This window comes from Microtus pennsylvanicus, chromosome 11 (genome assembly GCF_037038515.1).
Source record: "Microtus pennsylvanicus isolate mMicPen1 chromosome 11, mMicPen1.hap1, whole genome shotgun sequence".
Lineage (NCBI taxonomy): Eukaryota > Metazoa > Chordata > Mammalia > Rodentia > Cricetidae > Microtus > Microtus pennsylvanicus.
In genome coordinates this window covers 102,222,439-102,241,625 of record NC_134589.1, presented here as the reverse complement: position 1 = coordinate 102,241,625, position 19,187 = coordinate 102,222,439, and the positions used below count along the sequence as shown (strand labels likewise).

Sequence of the window (19,187 nt, the reverse complement as noted above, 5' to 3'; positions counted from 1 at the left end):
TAATCACTCTAGTGAAAGCAGAGCCGAGGTAGAACAGAGGCTTTGACGAAACTTCTAATGACTAATTTTCTAGAGGCTTCTAGATGCCAAAATACAGCCCAAATGGATATATTCAAATGTCAAATCTTAAATCATAAAAAAGAATGGCTTGCCTTCACCCCCAAGATGGAGGTGATTTTCTATCTTTAAAGTAGAAAAGTAAGCTCTGGGAATCCAGTCGAAGAGAGGGAGGAGGGAATTTATGAGCAAGGTAGGTTAAGATCATGAAGGGGAAATCTACAGAGACAGCTGAATCAAGCTGGTGGGAACCCACAAACTCTAGACCGACAGCTGTGGAGTCTGCACAGGACTTAAGCCCTCTGAATGTGGGAAACAGTTGTGTAGCTTGGTCTGTCTGAGGGGCCTCTGGCAGTGGGACTAGGGGCTAGCCCTGGTGCATGAGCTAGTTTTTTGGAACCCATTCCCTATGGTGGGATGCTTTGCTCAGCCTTGATGCGGAGGTGTGGGGGGGGAAGAGGAACTTGGTCCTGTCTCAACTTAATGTGCAAGGCTTTGTTGACTCCCAAAGGGAGGCTTTAACCTTTGGGAGGAGTGGGGTGGGCTGAGGGGATGTGAGGGGAGGGAGGGAGGAGGGAGAGGGAAAACTGTGATTGGAATGTAAAATGAAATTCTTAAGAAAAGTAGGAAAGTAGTTCACAGAGAAGATTATATCTAAAGGTTGATTTTAGAGCAATAAAAACAGCGTTGCAAAGTCTGGAGACATAATCAGCTGATCAATGTCACTACCCTAACTAACAATGAGCTGAGAAACTGGTGTAGTTTAAGTTCCAAGCAGCTAACATGGAAATACAGCTGAGAGCAGGGGCTTACTCTTAACAACATTTAAGATGTCTTCTCGAGTTAGTAAAGTTGTTATGCATGTGTAAAGCGTGGATACAGAGATAAAAATGAGAGAATTTCCAGTTAGTTAGCTGAGTCAAATGAAAATGATTGTCATAAAAACCAACGCTATGACAGCCTGTAATCCCAGCACTTAGGAGGGCTGTTCCAAATTCAAGGACAGTCTGGATTACAGAACAAGTTTCTAGTTGAGCCTCTTGAGAACTGTGTAACAAAGTTACAAAACCGCTCAGTTGTTTTAACTATAAGTTTTGGTTAAATTTATTTATTTAGTGTGTGTGTGTGTGTGTAGGTCAGAAACCCTGTTCTCCTCCACCATGTGGTTTCCAGGGACTGTACTTAGGTTGTCTAGTTCGGCAGCAAAGGTTGAGCCATCTCACCAGCCACTCCTAATGCTTTAAGTGTAAGCCCTTGTGTTGGTCCATAGGCCTAGCTATCCTGGCTGCAGAACAAGGGTTGGGCACATCTGAATGACTTTAACAACCATGTGAAAGAAGCCTAGAAGGAGACAAACTGATGTCAACATCACATCATCTGGTATTGGGAAACCTCACCCCACATTTTATCAGTCTTTGTACCTTATCTAAGTGAGCATTTGAGACCTTGGATCTTAGATCACAGTACTGTAAGTTTTGGGTAATTATCACCAGTATCTACTAATATAAGGATCAAATGCCTTTTAAAAAAAGATTCATTTTTTATTTGTGCATGTGATCAAATTCGAGTGTGAACATGCAGATGCCTTGGAGGGCACTAGATCCCCTGGAGCTGGAGTTACAAGTGCTCATGAGCTGCCTAACATGGGTGCTGGGCCTGAGCATCACACTGCAAGAGCAGCAAGGGCTCTAATTGCTGCACCACCCTGCCAGCCCCTTCAGCATTGTTGGAAAGACTATCCATTTAAGTAGTGCACAGACTAATTGGTTTCACCGCGGTACCGTACAGTGCCATTGTGTCTTGCTCTCATCTACCCACGGCCCACTATATCACCCTGCTTGCCTTTATTACTTTGCAGTACTTTCAAACATGTGGCTTTGCTCTTTATCTAGTTTTACTTTGAATTTACAGTTCTGGCGTAGTCTGCTGTGTCATCTGTTAGCACATGTTTGCAGGTAGAAGGCCCAGAACTCGGAATTGTTTTTTAAGGGCTCAGTTAGTGGAGGCATTCAAGCTTCTTTGGAAAGACACTTGGCTAGGGATATAAAACAGAAACACCACTAACTGATTCCTTGGAGATTTGAGATTTGAAACCTGGTGAATATATACATGGAAATTTGCTGAATTTTAAATAGGTCCCAAGAAGCCAGGCAGTGAAGAATGTGCTTCGTGAATACAGAATAACTCAACCCGGAGAAAAGCACAACAAATTGAAGTGGCCTTGGGAGCCATGTGATTGACAGCTAAGGCCAGTGCGCTGTGTGGGGTCTTGTGGCACCTGCCCGGAATCTAATACTAGGAAGTATAGGGAAGAAAAATCAGAAAGTCAAGGCCAGCCTCAGATGCACAGCAAGCTCAAAGCCAATCTGGGCCAATGGGTTCTTGTCTCAGAAACAAAAACAAAGATCAAGCCAATGTCACCATCTCCCTGTGCTCCTACCTGGACCTCCAAGGGCTTCACTCCCCTCATTTTCAGCTTCGATTTCTTTCAGGATTTCACTTAATGCCTCCCACTTTGGGTTGCTTTCTAGGACCAGTTCCTTTTTTGTTTCTGTATAGAAATAAAATGTAACCACATCCTGTATGATTTGTAGCCAAACCACGCCAAAAGCTTTCCCACAACAGAAAACTAGCATAGCTGGGAACAGACATGTCCTTGGGTGTCTAGCATACTACACAGGAGCTGTTTCCCTGGAAAAAGCTGCTGCCCAATATGCCGGAATGTGCAGAGGTGACGGCATGCATGGATAGGCTGTGTGCATGGCCAACAGAGACAGCTCTATTGTCGCTTGTGACACTGTAAAGCAGCTACACAAAGCAAGGACTAGAGGCCATCAATATTTATTATTTCTAAAGTGCCTGTGCTTTCTACAATCCCGAACATGGCTAAAAGCAGGTAACAACTATTTTTTTTAAAAGCATTCAAACAGATTATGAACATACTACTTTGAATAGATCTTTAAATTAGGTAGAAATAAGTGTTAACTATTCCATCCCAGGCCTTAGAAAAAGTGACACTTGGCACTTAGGAGGTATAAACTAGAATACAGACTACAGTTACTTCTGGCTAGCATATTTATAATCTTTAAACGTTGCAAAGAATGCTATAATGTTTCATTAAGACTTTCAGTGCCCAAAATAGTAATGGCTGAACTGTTTCTTATGTAGCAGTAAGAAGACTCTTGACTGACGCCTGGCCTTGACCCCGGCGCTCTCTGGCAATGGCGCTCAGCCGGTCTTCATGCGTGCTCTTCCCACACACCACAGGCATTCACATGTGTAACAGAAGGTTTACTCTTGCTCCTGCTCCCACACCAATGGAGCAGAGAGGCATCTGAGCCTGACCTTGAGCTTCTGCACTCGCCACCTTCTCAGACATTTTGGCCTTTTTGTTCAGTTTGGCATCTGGAACACGGTAAACTCGTGCACGGGCATTCACAAACATGGAGGTGCTAGCATCCAGGAAAAGCCAACCTAAGAAAATGGTTAAAAAGAAGGGCTTCAGTTAGTGGTAGTTTTAAACACTCTAACGGCACATAACCCACCTGGGCCACTCGCTGCAATCTTGCTTTCACAGCAGCTGTGCCTTAGTGTCTCTTACTGCTGTGGCCTCGGCTCGACTAGACCAGTGGTTTCAAAGTGTGGCCGAGGGACTCCTTCAGGGCTCCCCAAGAGGTCTCCACGGGGTATGGGATATCCAAACTTTCTTTACAATAATTTTAAGACAGCTGTGTTGACATTTTCATGGCTGGCTGGGCAGGAAGCTCCACTCTGAATAGCCTGAGGCAGGGGTACCGGGTACCACTAGCTAGTGAAGCCTTTTCTCGTGTACCTTGTAGTTCACAGTTCATTGCTTTTGGGTGCACACAATACTAGGGAACATACACATGCTATGTATGTGCTCTACATGGTGCATATCCCTATTTCTGTACTCTGTTACTTAAGAATGTCCAAAGAAGCAGTAAAAATTATCGATTGCATAAAATTCGACCTTAGGACCCTTAGTATAACGTCACTGTATATGGATATATTTCTAAACAAATCTCTTAGTGCTTTGGCACTCTAGTAGATAAAACCCATTTCTTGGGGTCTCTTTGAGTAAAATTAATTTTAAATTCCTACCAACTAAACTTCCAGAACACAACCTATTTCCAAATTGGAGACTGTCTGTACTACAAAGTCTTTTCTGGAAATAAAGCTGCCTGGAATGGCTATGAATATTTAATATACAGAACAGAAGTTAAGTAGGCGGGAGCATTAGCTTTCACTGAAGCTCTACATCCTTGTGCAGTGAGATGGGACGCAGTTTATAACGTGCAGCTGAATACAGCATCCTCCCGCACACCTCATCCCAACCACTCCCAGAATAACATTAGTGTTTCCATCTCCCACCTGAGTTCTGGCCAAACACTTTCTCTGTTGCTCTCAGAGATTCCAGAAGATTGAGAAATGTCACACAATCATACTGAGAGAGATACTGCAGTAGGGTCCTTAGTATCTTCAGATCCTGCACTAAGGATTTAGTCTTGGCTCCAAGCTGGTGCCATAAAGGGTCCAAGTAATGGCGGATTGTCTGAAAAAAGAATATAATTTATTATTGCTAAGATATATTCATTATAGCTTTTCTCAACACAGCCATGCTTTCAATAAGGGTTATTCACTAACCTTATATGTATATGTAAAAGCATATTTAAAATTCTAAATATTTTGTTATTTATATTTTACTAATATTTCTTTACAGGAAAGTGGCTAGAACACTTCAGGCCACCAAATCCTACTAATATTTATTTTTTTTTGAGATAGGGTCCTATTAATGTTTTAAAAGTATATCTTATTACTACTATTTTTATGATGGGATGAAGTTAATCTCCTTTAATTCTTATTAACTGACTGTCAGATGGCTCAGGAGGACCTGAGTTAAAATCCCCAGCACCCACATAAGAAGACAGGCATATGCCTTATAACCCTGGAACTATGAGGGGCAGAGACAGAAAGATCTCTGGGACATTCTAGCTGTCAGCGAAAGAAGTGATAGAGAAGTCGCCCTATGTCCTCCGCTGGCCTCTATACATTCAGAAGCATGTACAACACCCATACACACACGTGTGCACAACACACAGACATAACACACAGTGGCACATGTATGCAGACATACACAAACACACTACAGACAGAAAAGGTCTGCTGAGTACCAAAAGCCAGCAACTTGTTAGAAACAGAAATAGTAGCTTCACCTGACAGCTCACACTGAGCAGACGGGGTGCCTGAGGGATGCATGTGACAGGGTAACAGGAAGGCAAGAGCCATTCTACAATGGCAACTTCTCTTAAAGATGCACAAGTTTTTGTTTTACCTGATGCAAGATCTATATTTAGATGTGATTAATGTGAGGATGTCCAAACCAATCCTTGATTCTCCCCAGCTAGCGGCATCAGCCAGCAATCAGTGTTCAATAAAGCATTCTGCGTTTCTAGGACATATCTACTCTATTAGAACAATAAGATTTGTTGTCACCACGCACACAGCCCCCACACACTGTTCCCAGTGACACCAAGATGGAGTCACAGTTCAAAAGACAGTAGCATGTTCTTAAAAAATGCTACTTGGGGGCTGGAGAGATGGCTCAGAGGTTAAGCATACTGACTGCTCTTCCAGAGATCTCAAGTTCAATTCCCAGCAACCACATGGTGGCTCACAACCATCTGTAATGAGATCTGGTGCCCTCTACTGACCTGCAGGTATACATATAATATATATATTATCCATGCACTGTATACATAATAAATAAATTAAAAAAATGCTACCTGAACTTTTGAAAGGTACCATTCTGGACTGAACACTTACATACCTAATATTAAGCTATGGTGAAAAAACAAAAAAAAATTCCTTGTATTGAAGACTTAGCGTTTTCTCTGTTCAGAACATAATTTTGAAGACAGAACAGAGGTCTCAGTAATAAAAATTGCCTTTAGTCCCAGCACTTGGGAGGCAGAGGCATGCATATCTCTGTAAGTTCTAGGCCAGCCAAGGATACACAGTGAGACCCTGTCTCAAAACAAAAATAGAAATACCTTCCATCAAGAAACGCACCTAACTTTCTATTTTTAAAAAGATGGTAAATTCAGGAATGCATAATTATGAAGCATTCCCTTATAGACTCCGTGTCTCCAGATACCCAGCTCCAGTCATCGTGGAACAGAGAAACTGATCATATTTCCAATAGGACATTTACTCACCATGTAACAGAAAAGTCAGCCATATGCTGACATGCCAAACACAGATGCCTCTAAATTACTATTTCCCAGTAGGTAAAGCAGCCCCGCTTTAAACCAGGACAGCCGAATATTAAAATGCCGTGTGTGCTTTAAAATGACAACCTAACCAGCTGTGCAGCGGAAGGAAGGGAAGGAAGTGGACCTTGTCAAACGGCTTCCCGAGAGCATTTTCTAACGACAAATCTTCCACTTCTAGAGATGGGTTGTGGCACTTCAGCTCCTTCAGACATGCGCTTAAGATGTCTAGTATGGCTGTTTGGATAGAGAGCATGGCAGGAGTCATGGACACGTGGATCTCTACCACTTCAGGCTTGTGCTGTTCTAAGAACGAGTTGACTGCTACATGGAACCTAAGGAGACAGAGTTTCCAAAATCAATAGCTACAAACACAACAGAAGCAAAATGCCAGGACTTAAGAACACACTGGGTCTTGCTGAAGAGAGGCGTTACTAAAGCAAGACAGGCTCAAAACCAAGTGTTGGTGAGGGAGCACGGCCCCAGCCACTGAGTTCCTACTATCTACAGCCAAAACAACCAAAAAATAACAAAAAACCAATCACTCTTATTTTGTGTGCATGAATGATGCTCACAGGACAACCGTGGGTTCTGGGGACCGACCCGAGGCATCAAGGTCAGTAGCCAGCACTTTTACCCACTGAGCCATCTTGCCACCCTTACTCCAATTCTTTTCAAAGAACATGGTTTTTATTTCCTTGTGAACACTCAAAGCTCAGAAGACAATAGTCAATTCTTTCTTTCCTTCCATGTGGGTCCTCAAGATTGAACTCAGATCCTCAGGGTTTGGCAGCAAGCACCTTTACCCCTTGAGTGGTCTTGTTGGCTCTGCCGTGTGCTTCTAACAGCAAGGCTGAGCTAACTGTGCCTCCAGTACCAAAACACTTACTATTTGGTCACTTATTGGTGGGTTTTACTTCTGAAATAAGGAACAATTAAACAAAAGAATAACCATACAACTAGTATTCTTCACAAAATTGATACACACATGCACAAATGTATTTACAAAAACAGAATAGCAAGTTTCACATGGGTTTTATCAACCGCAGTAAAGTGCAGCCAAGTTACGGCTCTTCTGCTCACAAAGCAGTCCCATAATGTCATTACCTTGGCCACAGGTAGAGCTTCCTCACAAAAAGGTTCCTCATCACTCTCTCCACATGACAAAAACCAGTGTCAAAAGCTACAGCGTTGTCTGTGAAAGCTTTGATGAAGCCACGCTTGTTTTTCTGGCGGAAAAGACGCAGGATGAAGGCTTCTTGGCAGGACTCAATGATCCTGTGCGCTCTGTACACAAGGATGCCTGTGGGGGTGGAGTGGTCAGGCTCTGTAAGTGACAGAACTTAGAGGTGAAGCTCTGCGTATAGAAGGGAGATGTAGTAGAGTACAACAGTAACTCTGGAGAAGACAGGGGTTGTGGCGCACGTGGGTGATGCCACGCTTACTCCGGCTCATTCCCTTTTTCTGGAACGTGTACTTGAAAACAGGCAGGCCCTGCTCTAGGATGGGCACAGACCTAAGTCATGTTCTTTTGCGGAATTTGAAATAACTTCAGTAAAATATTTAATGTTACAAGTGGAAAGGAGAAAACCATTTGGAGGGAGGAGCCTGAGCAAGGGTGGCACCCTAGCCATGGTTGCACTGCTGTGATGGAATACCACGACCAAAAGCAAGCTAGTGAGGAAAGTGTTTACTATGCTTACACTTCCACATCACTGAACAGGAAGTCAGGGCAAAAATCTGGAAGCAGGAGATCATGCAGAGGCCATGGAGGAGTGCTGCTTACTGGCTCATTCCTCCTGGGTTGCTCAGACTGTTTTCTTAAAGAACTCAGGACCACCAGCCCAGGGGTTGCACCACCCACAATCCTCCTCCATGGAGACCACTAAGGAAATACCCTACAGGCTTGCCTACAGCCCAGGCTTACTGAGGCATTTTCTCAGGGGAGGCGTCCTCCTCTCCAAAGACTCCAGCTTCTGTCAAGTGGACATGAAACTAGAGTGCACAGGTGGTGATCTGTGTTTGAACTTCAGTGCTGAGTGTGCAAATGGCAAGTGGAGGGGAGGGAAGGAGTCTCCTGGGCATCTGGACCACAAAGGGGTCAGGCTGAGCGAAGATAAAGAGCAGACAACTTGAATGGCACACAGGTGAACGGATGGACTACATAAAACAGCTCCGTTTTATAGTCAGGGGAGCATCTACATCCCATCAGATAAAATAAAGAGGCAAATCACATGAGTTAAAACAAAAACCTTTAAGGAGCAAGCTTAACACAACATTTTGTTTTGTTTGTAGAAGCAAGCACTTGATATTTAACTTAGCCTGGCCTTAATTAAACTCACGATCCTCCTTCCTCATCCTCCTGATTACAGGCGTGTACCACCATGGCTTTTGTGCTCTGACTAGTATGATACCTCTGCATCTTAAAGACAAGAATGAGGGCTGAAGAGATGCTCGGGGGATAAAGCACTTGTCATGGACACCTAGAACCTGTATAACAGCTAGGTCTGTGTGGGGAGGCAGAGGATTGGCAAGCTCCAGCTTCAGCAAGTGCCCTGTCTCAATAAATAAAGGAGAGAGAGAGAGAGAGAGAGAGAGAGAGAGAGAGAGAGAGAGAGAGAGAGAGAGAGACCTGATGTCAATTCTGGGTTTCCACACATGTGCACACCTACACACGTGAGCACACACACACATATGCATGTAGAAAGACAGTGATAAATGTTTCTTAATTTTAAACAGATCTTGAATGCACTACCATTCTGATTATTTGCTACTGTGCATGAGCGTGTGTGTGTGTGTGTGTGCGTGCGTGAGCATATGTGCGTGTGCGTGTGTGTGTTTGTGCATGTGGCGTAGCACAGGTAAAGGTCAGAGGACAACATCCGGGTTGGTTCTCTCCTTCCACTGCACAGACTCTGGCTGGTCAGGCTGGGAGACAAAGTACCTTTACCCACGGAGCCATCTCGTTGGCCCTGTTGGTACCATGTGTGTTTAGTGACAAAGAGAAGCAGGAGATATAACAGAGAACAGACATCATTTCTGGGTCGAACTTACCATTCTGTAATGATTCTCCGTCTTTTTAGACCTAAATCAAGCTGCATCAATACACACACGCACATACATGCACATACACGCACACACACGCACATACATGCACATACACGCACATACACGCACATACACACACATACATGCACTTGTTTGGGGCCTGCTCTCCCCACTAATCGGGTCCTTCTTGTCATTCAATAACTCACAGATTCTATTACTTTATTTTGAAATTCCGGACCAAGGTGGCTGGCACTACAATTTATTCTCCCTAGCCAAGGAAAATTTATTTACAAATTTATGGACAAAGACCTTCCAATCATACTGGTGAATGTGGTGGACTCACTTATTGCTCGGAAAATATTCTAAACTTAGCAGGTGGCCTTCCCAAGGATCCTGCAGCCTGTGTTGAAACATTATACCAGGGGCTGGGAGGTGGTCCAGTAGTATTTGATGCATGAGAATGGGAACCTGAGTTCAAGTCCTCAGCACCCATATAAAAAGCCAGGCATGTCCACCCTGTGCACACTGGCTGTAGAGCTGTAGGAGGCAGAGATGGCAGGATCACTGGGCTGCTGCCAACCTGCCTTCAGCCCATGAGACCTTGTCCCCTGGGCGTAAGGCGCACAGTGATATGACAGGATGGTCACTCTCCTCCTCCGGCCCACACAAGTGCACACAACAGAAGTAGCACACAAAACTGAAAACAGTATGACAAGCCACGCGCTCCAAGAGGGGGAGGAAAGCTGACCCCGACTCCAGGCCCAGGCCCAGCCAGGCTTGGCAAACAGGATTCAGGTAAGCTCTTTGAGGCTGGGCCACTCTGGGCCACCTGATATTATGACTTGGATAGGAAATGTCCCCAAGGGTTCATTGTGCAATCAAGGCTTGCTCCTACAGTCGTGCTCAGAGGGCTTTGTGCGTTTTCATTTTATGTAAGGATTATTTTAAGATTAAAAAAAGGAGAGGGAGGTGCGATCATATGAGCAAAGGAGTCATGACCATGATGGGGAAATCCATAGGAACAGCTTACCTAAGCTAGTGGGAGCTCACTGACTGCACAGATAGCGGGGAAACCTGCATAGGACAGAACTAGGCCCTCTGAATGAGGGTGACAGTTGTGTGGCTTGGCCAGTCTGTGGGGCCCCTGGCAGTGGGGCCAGGATTTATCCCCAGTACATGAACGGGCTTTTTAGAGCCCATTCACTATGGTGGGATGCCTTGCTCAGCCGCCACACAGGGAGGGGCTTGGTCCTGCCTCAACTTGATATACCAGACTCCCCATGGGCCTTACCCTCTCTGAGAAGTGGATGGGGGGGGGGGTTGGGTGAAAGGAAGGTGGAGGAGGGAGTAGGAGGAGGGAGGGGGAACTGTGGTTGGTATGTAAAATGAAAAAAAAAAAACTTAAAATTTTTTTACAAAGGCAGTGGGGAGGAAAGCTGACCAAGATCATCCGGAAGTAGGGCTGACAGAGGCTCTACCACACGCTTCCTGCGAGTGAAGCCCCTTGGGGTCCTAGAGTGTGTGTGGAGGGGGCTTCAGTGCCACAGGAGCCTCTCATGAGACAGGACAGCATAGACCAGGATGGACCTGATTCTGGCAGTTTCAGGCTGAGCCGGGAGAGGGCGTTAATTCAGACTGTGCAGGCCCAGGCAGGGCAACCTGACATCTAGTATGGTGCAATACTGACATCTAGTGGTAGTTTCTAGAAGATGTTTTCATGTTAGCAACATATTTACACAACATAAAGCAGAAAGCTTTGGAAGGACAGATATCTCCAGCTATCAAAGGGCAACACTGGTACTAGGGGTTTCTGTGTGCAAGTGGCACAACAGGCATTGTTGTTTTGGTTTTTCGAGACAGGGTTTCTCTGTGTTGGTTTGGAGCCTGTCCTGGAACTAGCTCTGTAGACCAGGCTGGCCTCGAACTCACAGAGATCCACCTGCCTCTGCCTCCCAAGTACTGGGATTAAAGGCATGCACCACTACTGCCCAGCCAGAGGCACTGTTTTTTAAATATATATATATATATATATTTATATTTTTAAAATATATATTTAATATTTATTATATATACATATATATAAACTTTTATGTGTATGGGTGTCTTGCCTGCTTGTATGATAAAGAAGCCAGAAATATACACCAGAAAAAAAGACAGCACGTTCAATAAATGGTGCTGGTCAAACTCTATGTCAGCATGTAGAAGAATGCAAATAGATCCACATTTATTACTCTGCACAAAACTCAACTTCAAGTGGATCAATGACCTCAACATAAAACCAGATACACTAAACCAGACAGAAGAGAAAGTGGGGAATAGCTTGGAACTCATTGGCCCAGGAGACAACTTTCTGAACAGAACAACAGCACACTCACTAAGAACAACAATTAATAAAAGGGACCTCATGAAACTGAAAAGTTTCTGCAAGGCAAAGGACACTGTACAGAAACAGCTTAAGGAATGGAAAAAGATTTTTTACCAACTCCACATCTGATAGAGTTCGAATATCTAAAATATATAAAGAACTCAGGAAAGTAGATTCTTTTTAAAAAAATCCAATTAAAAATGGGGTACAGATCTAAACAGAATTCTCAATAGAGGAATCTCAAATGACTGAGAAACACTTAAAAAAATGTTTAACATTCTTAGCCACTAGGGAAATCAAATCCAAACTACCTTGAGACTCCATCTTGCACCTGTCAGAAGGGCTCTGATCAATGACAGAGCTCATGCTGGTGAGAATGTAGCACAACGGGAACACTCCACTGCTGCGGGGAGTGCAAACTTGTACAGCCACCATGGAAATGAATATGCCAGTTCCTCAGAAAAGGGGACTCAATCTACCTCACGACCCAAGGTTGCTCCATCCTACCACAAGGACACTTGCTCAACAATGTTCACTGTGGTTTATTCATAATAGTCAGAAACTGGAAACAACCTAGATGCCACTCAACTGAAGAATGAAAAGAAAACATGGCAAGTTTACACAGTGGAGTATTACTCATCAGTTAAAAAAAATAACATCATGAAATTTTCAGGCAAATGATCCAACTAGAATTATCCTGGGTTAGGTAACCCAGACCCAGAAAGACAAATATGGTTGTGTTCACTTATGAGTGGATACCAGCTGTTAGTAAACAATGAAGCTACAATCCATAAACCCAGAAAGGCTAGGCAAAGAGGAGCACTAACGGGGTGGGGGCGTGGATCTCCCTGGGAAGGGAAAATAGAATAGATTCTGTGGGCAGACTAGGGGTGGGTGAGGATGGGAACAGAAGGGTGAGGTGAAGGGGGCTCCGCAGCTGGAGTGGGGTTTTGGGGTGGCAATGGGAACTTTCTGGAATCTGTAAGGATGACTTAGAGAGGACTCCTAGTACTAAGGAGGATACGGAATATGAACTGGCCATCTTTTGTAGCCAGGCAAGTCTTCCAGTGCTGTGACTGGATGTTGGCAGAGGAGGTCCCATGGAGATCCCCAAACAACTCAGACTGAGCCAAGCCGTGGCATCATTGTCTTTAATCCCAGAAAGACAGAGGCAGGTGGATCTTTGCAAGTTTGAGGCCAGTCTGGTCTATAGAGCAAGTTCCAGGACAGCCAGAGCTGTTTCATAGAAAACCCTGTCTCAAAAAAACAAACAAAACAAAAATAACAACAAAATAACCCAGATTGACGTTAGGACAGATGCAGCCTTCTGAAAACTGACAGTAGGGTCTCATTGCTGAGGACAACTTCTGCTCAGCCCACTGAACACAGAGAGGCCAAGCTGGTGTGGGCTTGGAACTTTCACCTCTATGCTCTAGTCTCTTTGACCTGGGGAGGTACAGGCTATGGGAGGAGAACCTGGACATGAACCCAGGACCAAAGACCTTGACCTACAATCTGTCCTGCAATAGTGGTGAAGAACTTGTGGGAGTGGCCAAACAATGTCTGATTTAACTTGAGACCCATCCTGCAAGAGGGAGCACATGCCTGACACTGCTGAGATGGGTGGAGTCTGGGGACTGAGATGGGTGGAGTCTGGGGACTGAGATGGGTGGAGTCTGGGAACTGAGATGGGTGGAGTCTGGGGACTGAGATGGGTGGAGCCTGGGGACTGAGATGGCTGGAGTCTGGGGACTGAGATGGGTGGAGCCTGGGGACTGAGATGGGTGGAGTCTGGAGACTGAGATGGGTGGAGTCTGGAGACTGAGATGGGTGGAGTCTGTGGACTGAGATAGCCAGAGTCTGGGGACTGAGATGGGTGGAGTCTGGAGACTGAGATGGGTGGAGTCTGTGGACTGAGATGGGTGGAGTCTGGAGACCGATATGGGTGGAGTCTGGAGACCGAGATGGGTGGAGTCTGGAGACTAAGATGGGTGGAGTCTGTGGACTGAGATGGGTGGAGTCTGGAGACCGAGATGGGTGGAGTCTGGGGACTGAGATGGCCAGAGTCTGGAGACTGGGTGGTCCAGAGAACTGCAGTAGAACCAAACAGGAATGATCTTTAAAAAATTAATGAAATGATTCCTAATGATGTTCTGCTATACTTGTAGATTGGTGCCTTGTCCAGTCGTCATCAGAAAGGCTTCCTCTGGGAGCAGAGGGGAGCAGGTGCAGAGACACACAGCCAGACATTATGGGGAGAGAGGAGTCTAAATTGGAGGTTTCCATTGGATCTCAGGCCTCAGAGATTGGGGAACCCCACGAAGAGAGGGAGGAAAGACTATAGGAGCCAGAGGGGATGGAGGACACGAGGAGAACACGGCCCACAGAGTTAAGCAGGGCTCACATGTGCTCACAGAACTGAAGTGGCAAACACGGGGCCTGCATGGGTCTGCACCAGGTCCTCTATGTAATTATTACGGCTGGTAGCTTGGTGTTCTTGTGGGACTCCTAACAGTGGGGTAGGCGTGTCTCTGACTCTTTTCCCCTCTCAGGTAGCCTTGTCCAGTCTTGATATGAGGGCGTTGCCTTGTCTTTTTGTATCTTGTTTGGCTGTGCTTGTCTGTTAACTTCTTGGAGGACTGCTCTTTTCTAAAGAGGAAATGGAGGGGGAGGGGGTCTGGGGAAGAGGGGAAGGGGGAGGGAGCTGGAAGGAGTGGAGGGAGGGGAAACTATGGTTGGATTTGGGATGTATTGTATGAGAGAAGAATCTATTTTCAATAAAAAAAATTTAAAAAAAAGAAATGAGCAAGTGAAATTCAGGAAAGCGAAGGATGTTGTTTTTAAGCACGTGCTGGTGTTTCTAAGTAAGGTGTGTCTGGCCAAGAGGCTCAAGTCACTGTCTGAGACAATAAAGATGCCAGAAAAGAACGACAAGACCTCCTTCCTCAGCCCCAGGAACCTCACCAAGCCTAGTCTGGAAAAAAGGTGGACATGTTGGGAAGTGTGCTCGCGAATCTGCGTTTCCTGCCTCCTATGCTCAGTGGCAGCAGTGTGCTCACAGGTCAACAGCAGGGGGCAAGTGTGTGAGCGGCCTGCACTGCTCTCCAGACCAGGACGAACAAGAGTTTCCCGGTGCAAAGTTGATCTTACGGGTGAGCCAAGCGCAATGAATGGTCCTGTGCACTCTGGGTAGAGAAGCCCGGGAAAGTTTAATGGCAGAGTGACAGGGCACTTAGATTAGCTTCAGGGAAAGCAGCCGTTTCTGAAGAAATAAATGATAATGAAATTGATTGCTTCTATACTACTCCTAGCTAAAATCTCCCACTCAAAGTATTAAGTAACTATGTAGGTTAATTTAAATCATAGGAAAAGGAAGGGCAACACATTCATTTAGAGATCTATGAAGAATATTGATAAACACACCGAGTCCGGCTATGCCCAAAAGGCAAATGCCTGCCAACTATAATGTAGCATGATTAATAAAAACCCAGAGACAGATATTGGGGTTCAACTTGAAGACCAGAAAAGCAAACCAGCCACTGGCTCTTACATCTAATCTACCTCAGTCCAGAAATGGTGATCCTGCCTTGAAGAATCCTCAGAATAAGACTGAGCCTAAAACCTGTCTCCTCCTGTCTTATAGTCAGTCCCCTCTAGTGCTATCAGTGAAAGTAAGATTTGGAAACAATAGGCTATATCTTACACAAAGTCACACATTGAACAATGACATAAAAGCTAAAGCAGAGCTGAAAGGTACCTGTGTGGCAGTAGGTGCACCTCTGTCAGATCATGACCTTTGACGGTTTGTGTGCTGACACAAGGCTGTGGCTGGGGAGGGAGGGCTCAGTGCTTAAGAGCACGTATTCTCACAGAGGATCCAGGTTTGATTCCCAGAACCCACACGTTGGCCCACAACCATCTGTAACTCCAGTTCCAGGATTCTAATGATCTCTTCTGACCTCTGCAGATACCAGACATGTATGTGGTGCAGGCAAAACATCATAAACATAAAAACAGCTATAACAAATACACCACTGGGCCACCAGACACATATAGCATCTGCAATTATGTGCTATATACATGATACTCGGTAATGTAGCAAATGACTGTCTGGTTAGTTTACTATACTGTGCTTTTCTTCCTTATTTTGGAGGTCCCCTTCTTATAAAAACAAATCAACCGTAAAACAGTGTGCTGTGCTAATGGCAGCATCAGGCCCAAACAGCTCATGTATACCGTGTCTTTTGGTTGCATCAAGAGGTCAATATCTGATTGAGTTTTGGCATTTAGGATTTTTAAAAAATTATATTTACTTTAAAAATTATGCATATGTTTGTGCATGTTGAGTGCAGTGCTCTTGGAAGGCCAAAGAAGGTATCAGATGCCACTAGAGCTGGAGTTATGGGTCAGCTGTGAGCCACTGACATGGGTGCTGGGAGCTGAGCAGCTGTCTTTTGCAAGAGCAGGATGCAACCTTAACCTCTGCTCCCCCCTCTAGCCCATCCATGCAGGTTTCTGTATGTATGTAGCTCTAAGGTCTTCATACAATAGCTAAATCACACAGCCTAAGAACCCGTGGCCATTAAGTGATATGTAGCCACACTTATATCATAAATATTTACTGAGCACCTACAACGTATCGGGTATTATGCCAACAGTTTGACAACAAGGCTGGACAATAAGAGCCAGTGTAGCATTTAGCAGAGGAGACAGGCACAAATAAAAATGCTCACATTGTAAATAAGGAAGATATCAAATTCTTACCAGTTATTAAATCTGAAGGTATCCTATCAGTCAAGAAATCAACCACAAGTATTCGACTTGTTGCGAATATAATACCACCTTGTGTGTACACTTCATAGCGACTGTTACTTGTGATTTCATTTGTCACACGTCGAGGGAGGTGTTCAACTCCTTCTATCTTCAACTGATTGATAAAATATTCCTAAATCAGAGTATACTCATTAGGAAGCTGTTTAACACAGGGCATCCTTTAAAAATAGGATGCAGAGATTTAAAATGTCTCCAGTCTCAGATTCCTAAATAACACAGCAAATATACAAACTAAGTTATTTCTTTATACCCGTCAACCAATTGAGTTACTTTAGTTAAGGTTTTTGTTTAGTTGTGCTTTGGAGTTTACACTAAGACATAATTGTGCTTCAGTCATTATTTCCATTCAACACAAACCCCCAAACAGAACCTTTTAAAACCTTGGGTTAAAAGTTTTCTACTACCTTGAAACTATTTCCCACCAAAGCCAGGTTTTCAGCCAACATATCTGTGAGGTAAGGGATTCCTCTCTGCAGACAATGCTTTTCACTGCTGGTGCTGGGTCATTAGTTACAGCACTATCGATGCATCCTAGAGAAATGTCAGAATGTCCAAAGGTCCCATGGCTGATAGTCTCTCCTGGGCATCTTACATCGCATGAAGTCCCATGCCAAGAAAAGGCGATACCCAGGGGAGTCCTACAAAGCCTGTTCTCGGATGGCATTTTCTTCCTGGCCACACCATCTAGAGGATCAGCAGATGTATCATGCTAGGCTGTGTTCTCATCTCTCAACATGTCCCACTCCACTGTCCTCTGGGTCACCTATTCTCCTTAACCCGGAGACCTCTCCTAATAGCCTTGGCTTCCAGTCCTTCCTTCCTGGCCTTATGTCCCTAGTCCCTCTTCTTTTGTGCATCCTTAAAGGTCTCCTTTTCCATCGTCTACTACACTCAGAGACCTTGCCATCCCCATCCCCATCATTGCCCTTTTAGGGACCCCACTCAGCAGTCACCAGAAACACCCTTAATACTTAACTTCCAGACTCAACATTATCCCTACAGCTTCCCTCCTTTGTAGAGCAATCCAACCCACTCCACTGATGTGTACCCTAGTCGCCTCTCTTTTTCACTGTCAAGAGTGTGTGGGACCCGTATTTTTAGTGTATTCAAGCTGTAGGCTCTGTATCTCTCCGGAAGAGCACTATTGAGTGCCCTCCGGGTCAAGAGAGGAAGCCAAGACTTCGCGCTGCCCTCCTTCGCAGGGTCCTCCCGCAGTGCCAGAGCCCTGCACTCAATGCCCTCGCATGTCCTGGCAGCTACTAGGACTTCCCTGGGGTTCTCTCCCCTCCTTCGCAGCGCCCTAGAACTATGTAGACGTTCTGAGTCTCCCCCAGGGATCTCAATTCATTCCCTTTCGTGTCCCGTTTGAGACCTGCGCTGGCTCGGGGCCCCTGCAACCTCACAGCTTTGCGTTCACGCCGCGCCGGACTCGGCTCGGAAGTCCCTACGCCCTCGAGAACACCCATCTCTCAGTCGCACCTCCTCGGCCGGCTGCGTGTTGAGCACCAGCACCAGGCAGGCCGGGTGGCAGTGCAACCGCAGAAAATGGTAGAGAAGTCGGTCGGCGCCAAGCCCGCGGGCGCACACCACCAACCCGTCGCTGTCGAGCAGTTCCAGTACCAGCTGCCTCTCGTACTCCAGCAGCGGCGCCATTGCTTTGCCTAAGGCCGGCAGGCACCGCTCCATTTGCGTCCTTCCGGGGTTGTAGCCGGACGAGAACGGAAAGAGCCGAACTGAGCCGAGCTTAGCCGAGCGCTGGCCGAACGCAGGGGCTGAACGCCGCGGCTGTAGGATCGCGGAAAGAAGGTTAACAGCAACAGTGGAGTTTGAGACAAGAAGAGGCCGGACATAGCCGAAGGGAGCCGAATCCAAGAGGAGAGTCAACCGATTGTAGCCGAAGAAGAGTCGAGGCAGGGATAAATGGGCCGGAGGTAGCCGAATTTAGCCGAGAGCCAGCAAAAGCAGTTGAAGGCATTAGCGCGCGGAAAGATGTTCTATTCAGGTGGTAACCGGGTGGCTTCGGAATTTGGTTCTCTAGACCTACAAAATGCAAAAGGCGTAACTCTCCAATATCCACAGTTCAGAATGTTAGCTCTTAATATTCCAAGCGCATCCAGAATCAGCACCGGGTAACAGCGTATAGTTTAGTCTCTGTTTTGTAATTATCCCGTTCAAAAATTTTAAATAAGCAAAATACTTTATGAATTTCTACTTCTTATTTGCAAAAGTCTTGAATACAATATACTGTTTCACAAAGTCACAATCAGGTGCCAACTGCAGTCGCGTTCCGCCTTCCACTAGAGGGACATCTTGGGTCGTGTTTGTAACTGCCTAGAAAGCTAGGTAAGAGACCTGTTCTCTCCCATCATCCTCCAATTCCCTTTAATGCTAGCCCATAAGAAATACAAATAAAGCCAAAATACTACAGTTCCATTATACAGGAATAACCTCGGTCAACGCCACGGAATTCATACGATGCCCCCCCCCCCATTTTATCTATGTGAAATAATAACCCGGATTTGAAACCCGAGGCTTGGTTTATACAGGTGGCACAGGCTGTAATCCTAGCTATTCCAGATGCTGAAGCAAATTCA

The 19,187-nt window shown here is 45.4% G+C and overlaps 1 protein-coding gene across 2 annotated transcripts in view; it reads right to left on the bottom strand.

Annotated features, from left to right (window-relative positions):
- Ercc4 (ERCC excision repair 4, endonuclease catalytic subunit) overlaps positions 1-18,315 on the bottom strand; it is a 28,361-nt gene extending 10,046 nt beyond the window's left edge. Inside the window, exons 1-8 of one of the 2 annotated variants that reach the window (XM_075942063.1) lie at positions 18,073-18,204; positions 16,998-17,124; positions 16,525-16,705; positions 7,455-7,650; positions 6,475-6,682; positions 4,450-4,630; positions 3,403-3,531; positions 2,498-2,608 (exon numbers count right to left, since the gene is read on the bottom strand). In XM_075942063.1, the coding sequence (XP_075798178.1) occupies positions 2,498-2,608; positions 3,403-3,531; positions 4,450-4,630; positions 6,475-6,682; positions 7,455-7,650; positions 16,525-16,705; positions 16,998-17,039 (1,048 nt within the window). In that variant the 5' untranslated portion in view covers positions 17,040-17,124; positions 18,073-18,204. Of the gene's footprint in view, positions 1-2,497; positions 2,609-3,402; positions 3,532-4,449; positions 4,631-6,474; positions 6,683-7,454; positions 7,651-16,524; positions 16,706-16,997; positions 17,125-18,072 lie in introns of both variants that reach the window. The other variant, XM_075942062.1, reaches the window with a different exon arrangement.
- Between the last annotated feature and the right edge of the window lie 872 nt (positions 18,316-19,187).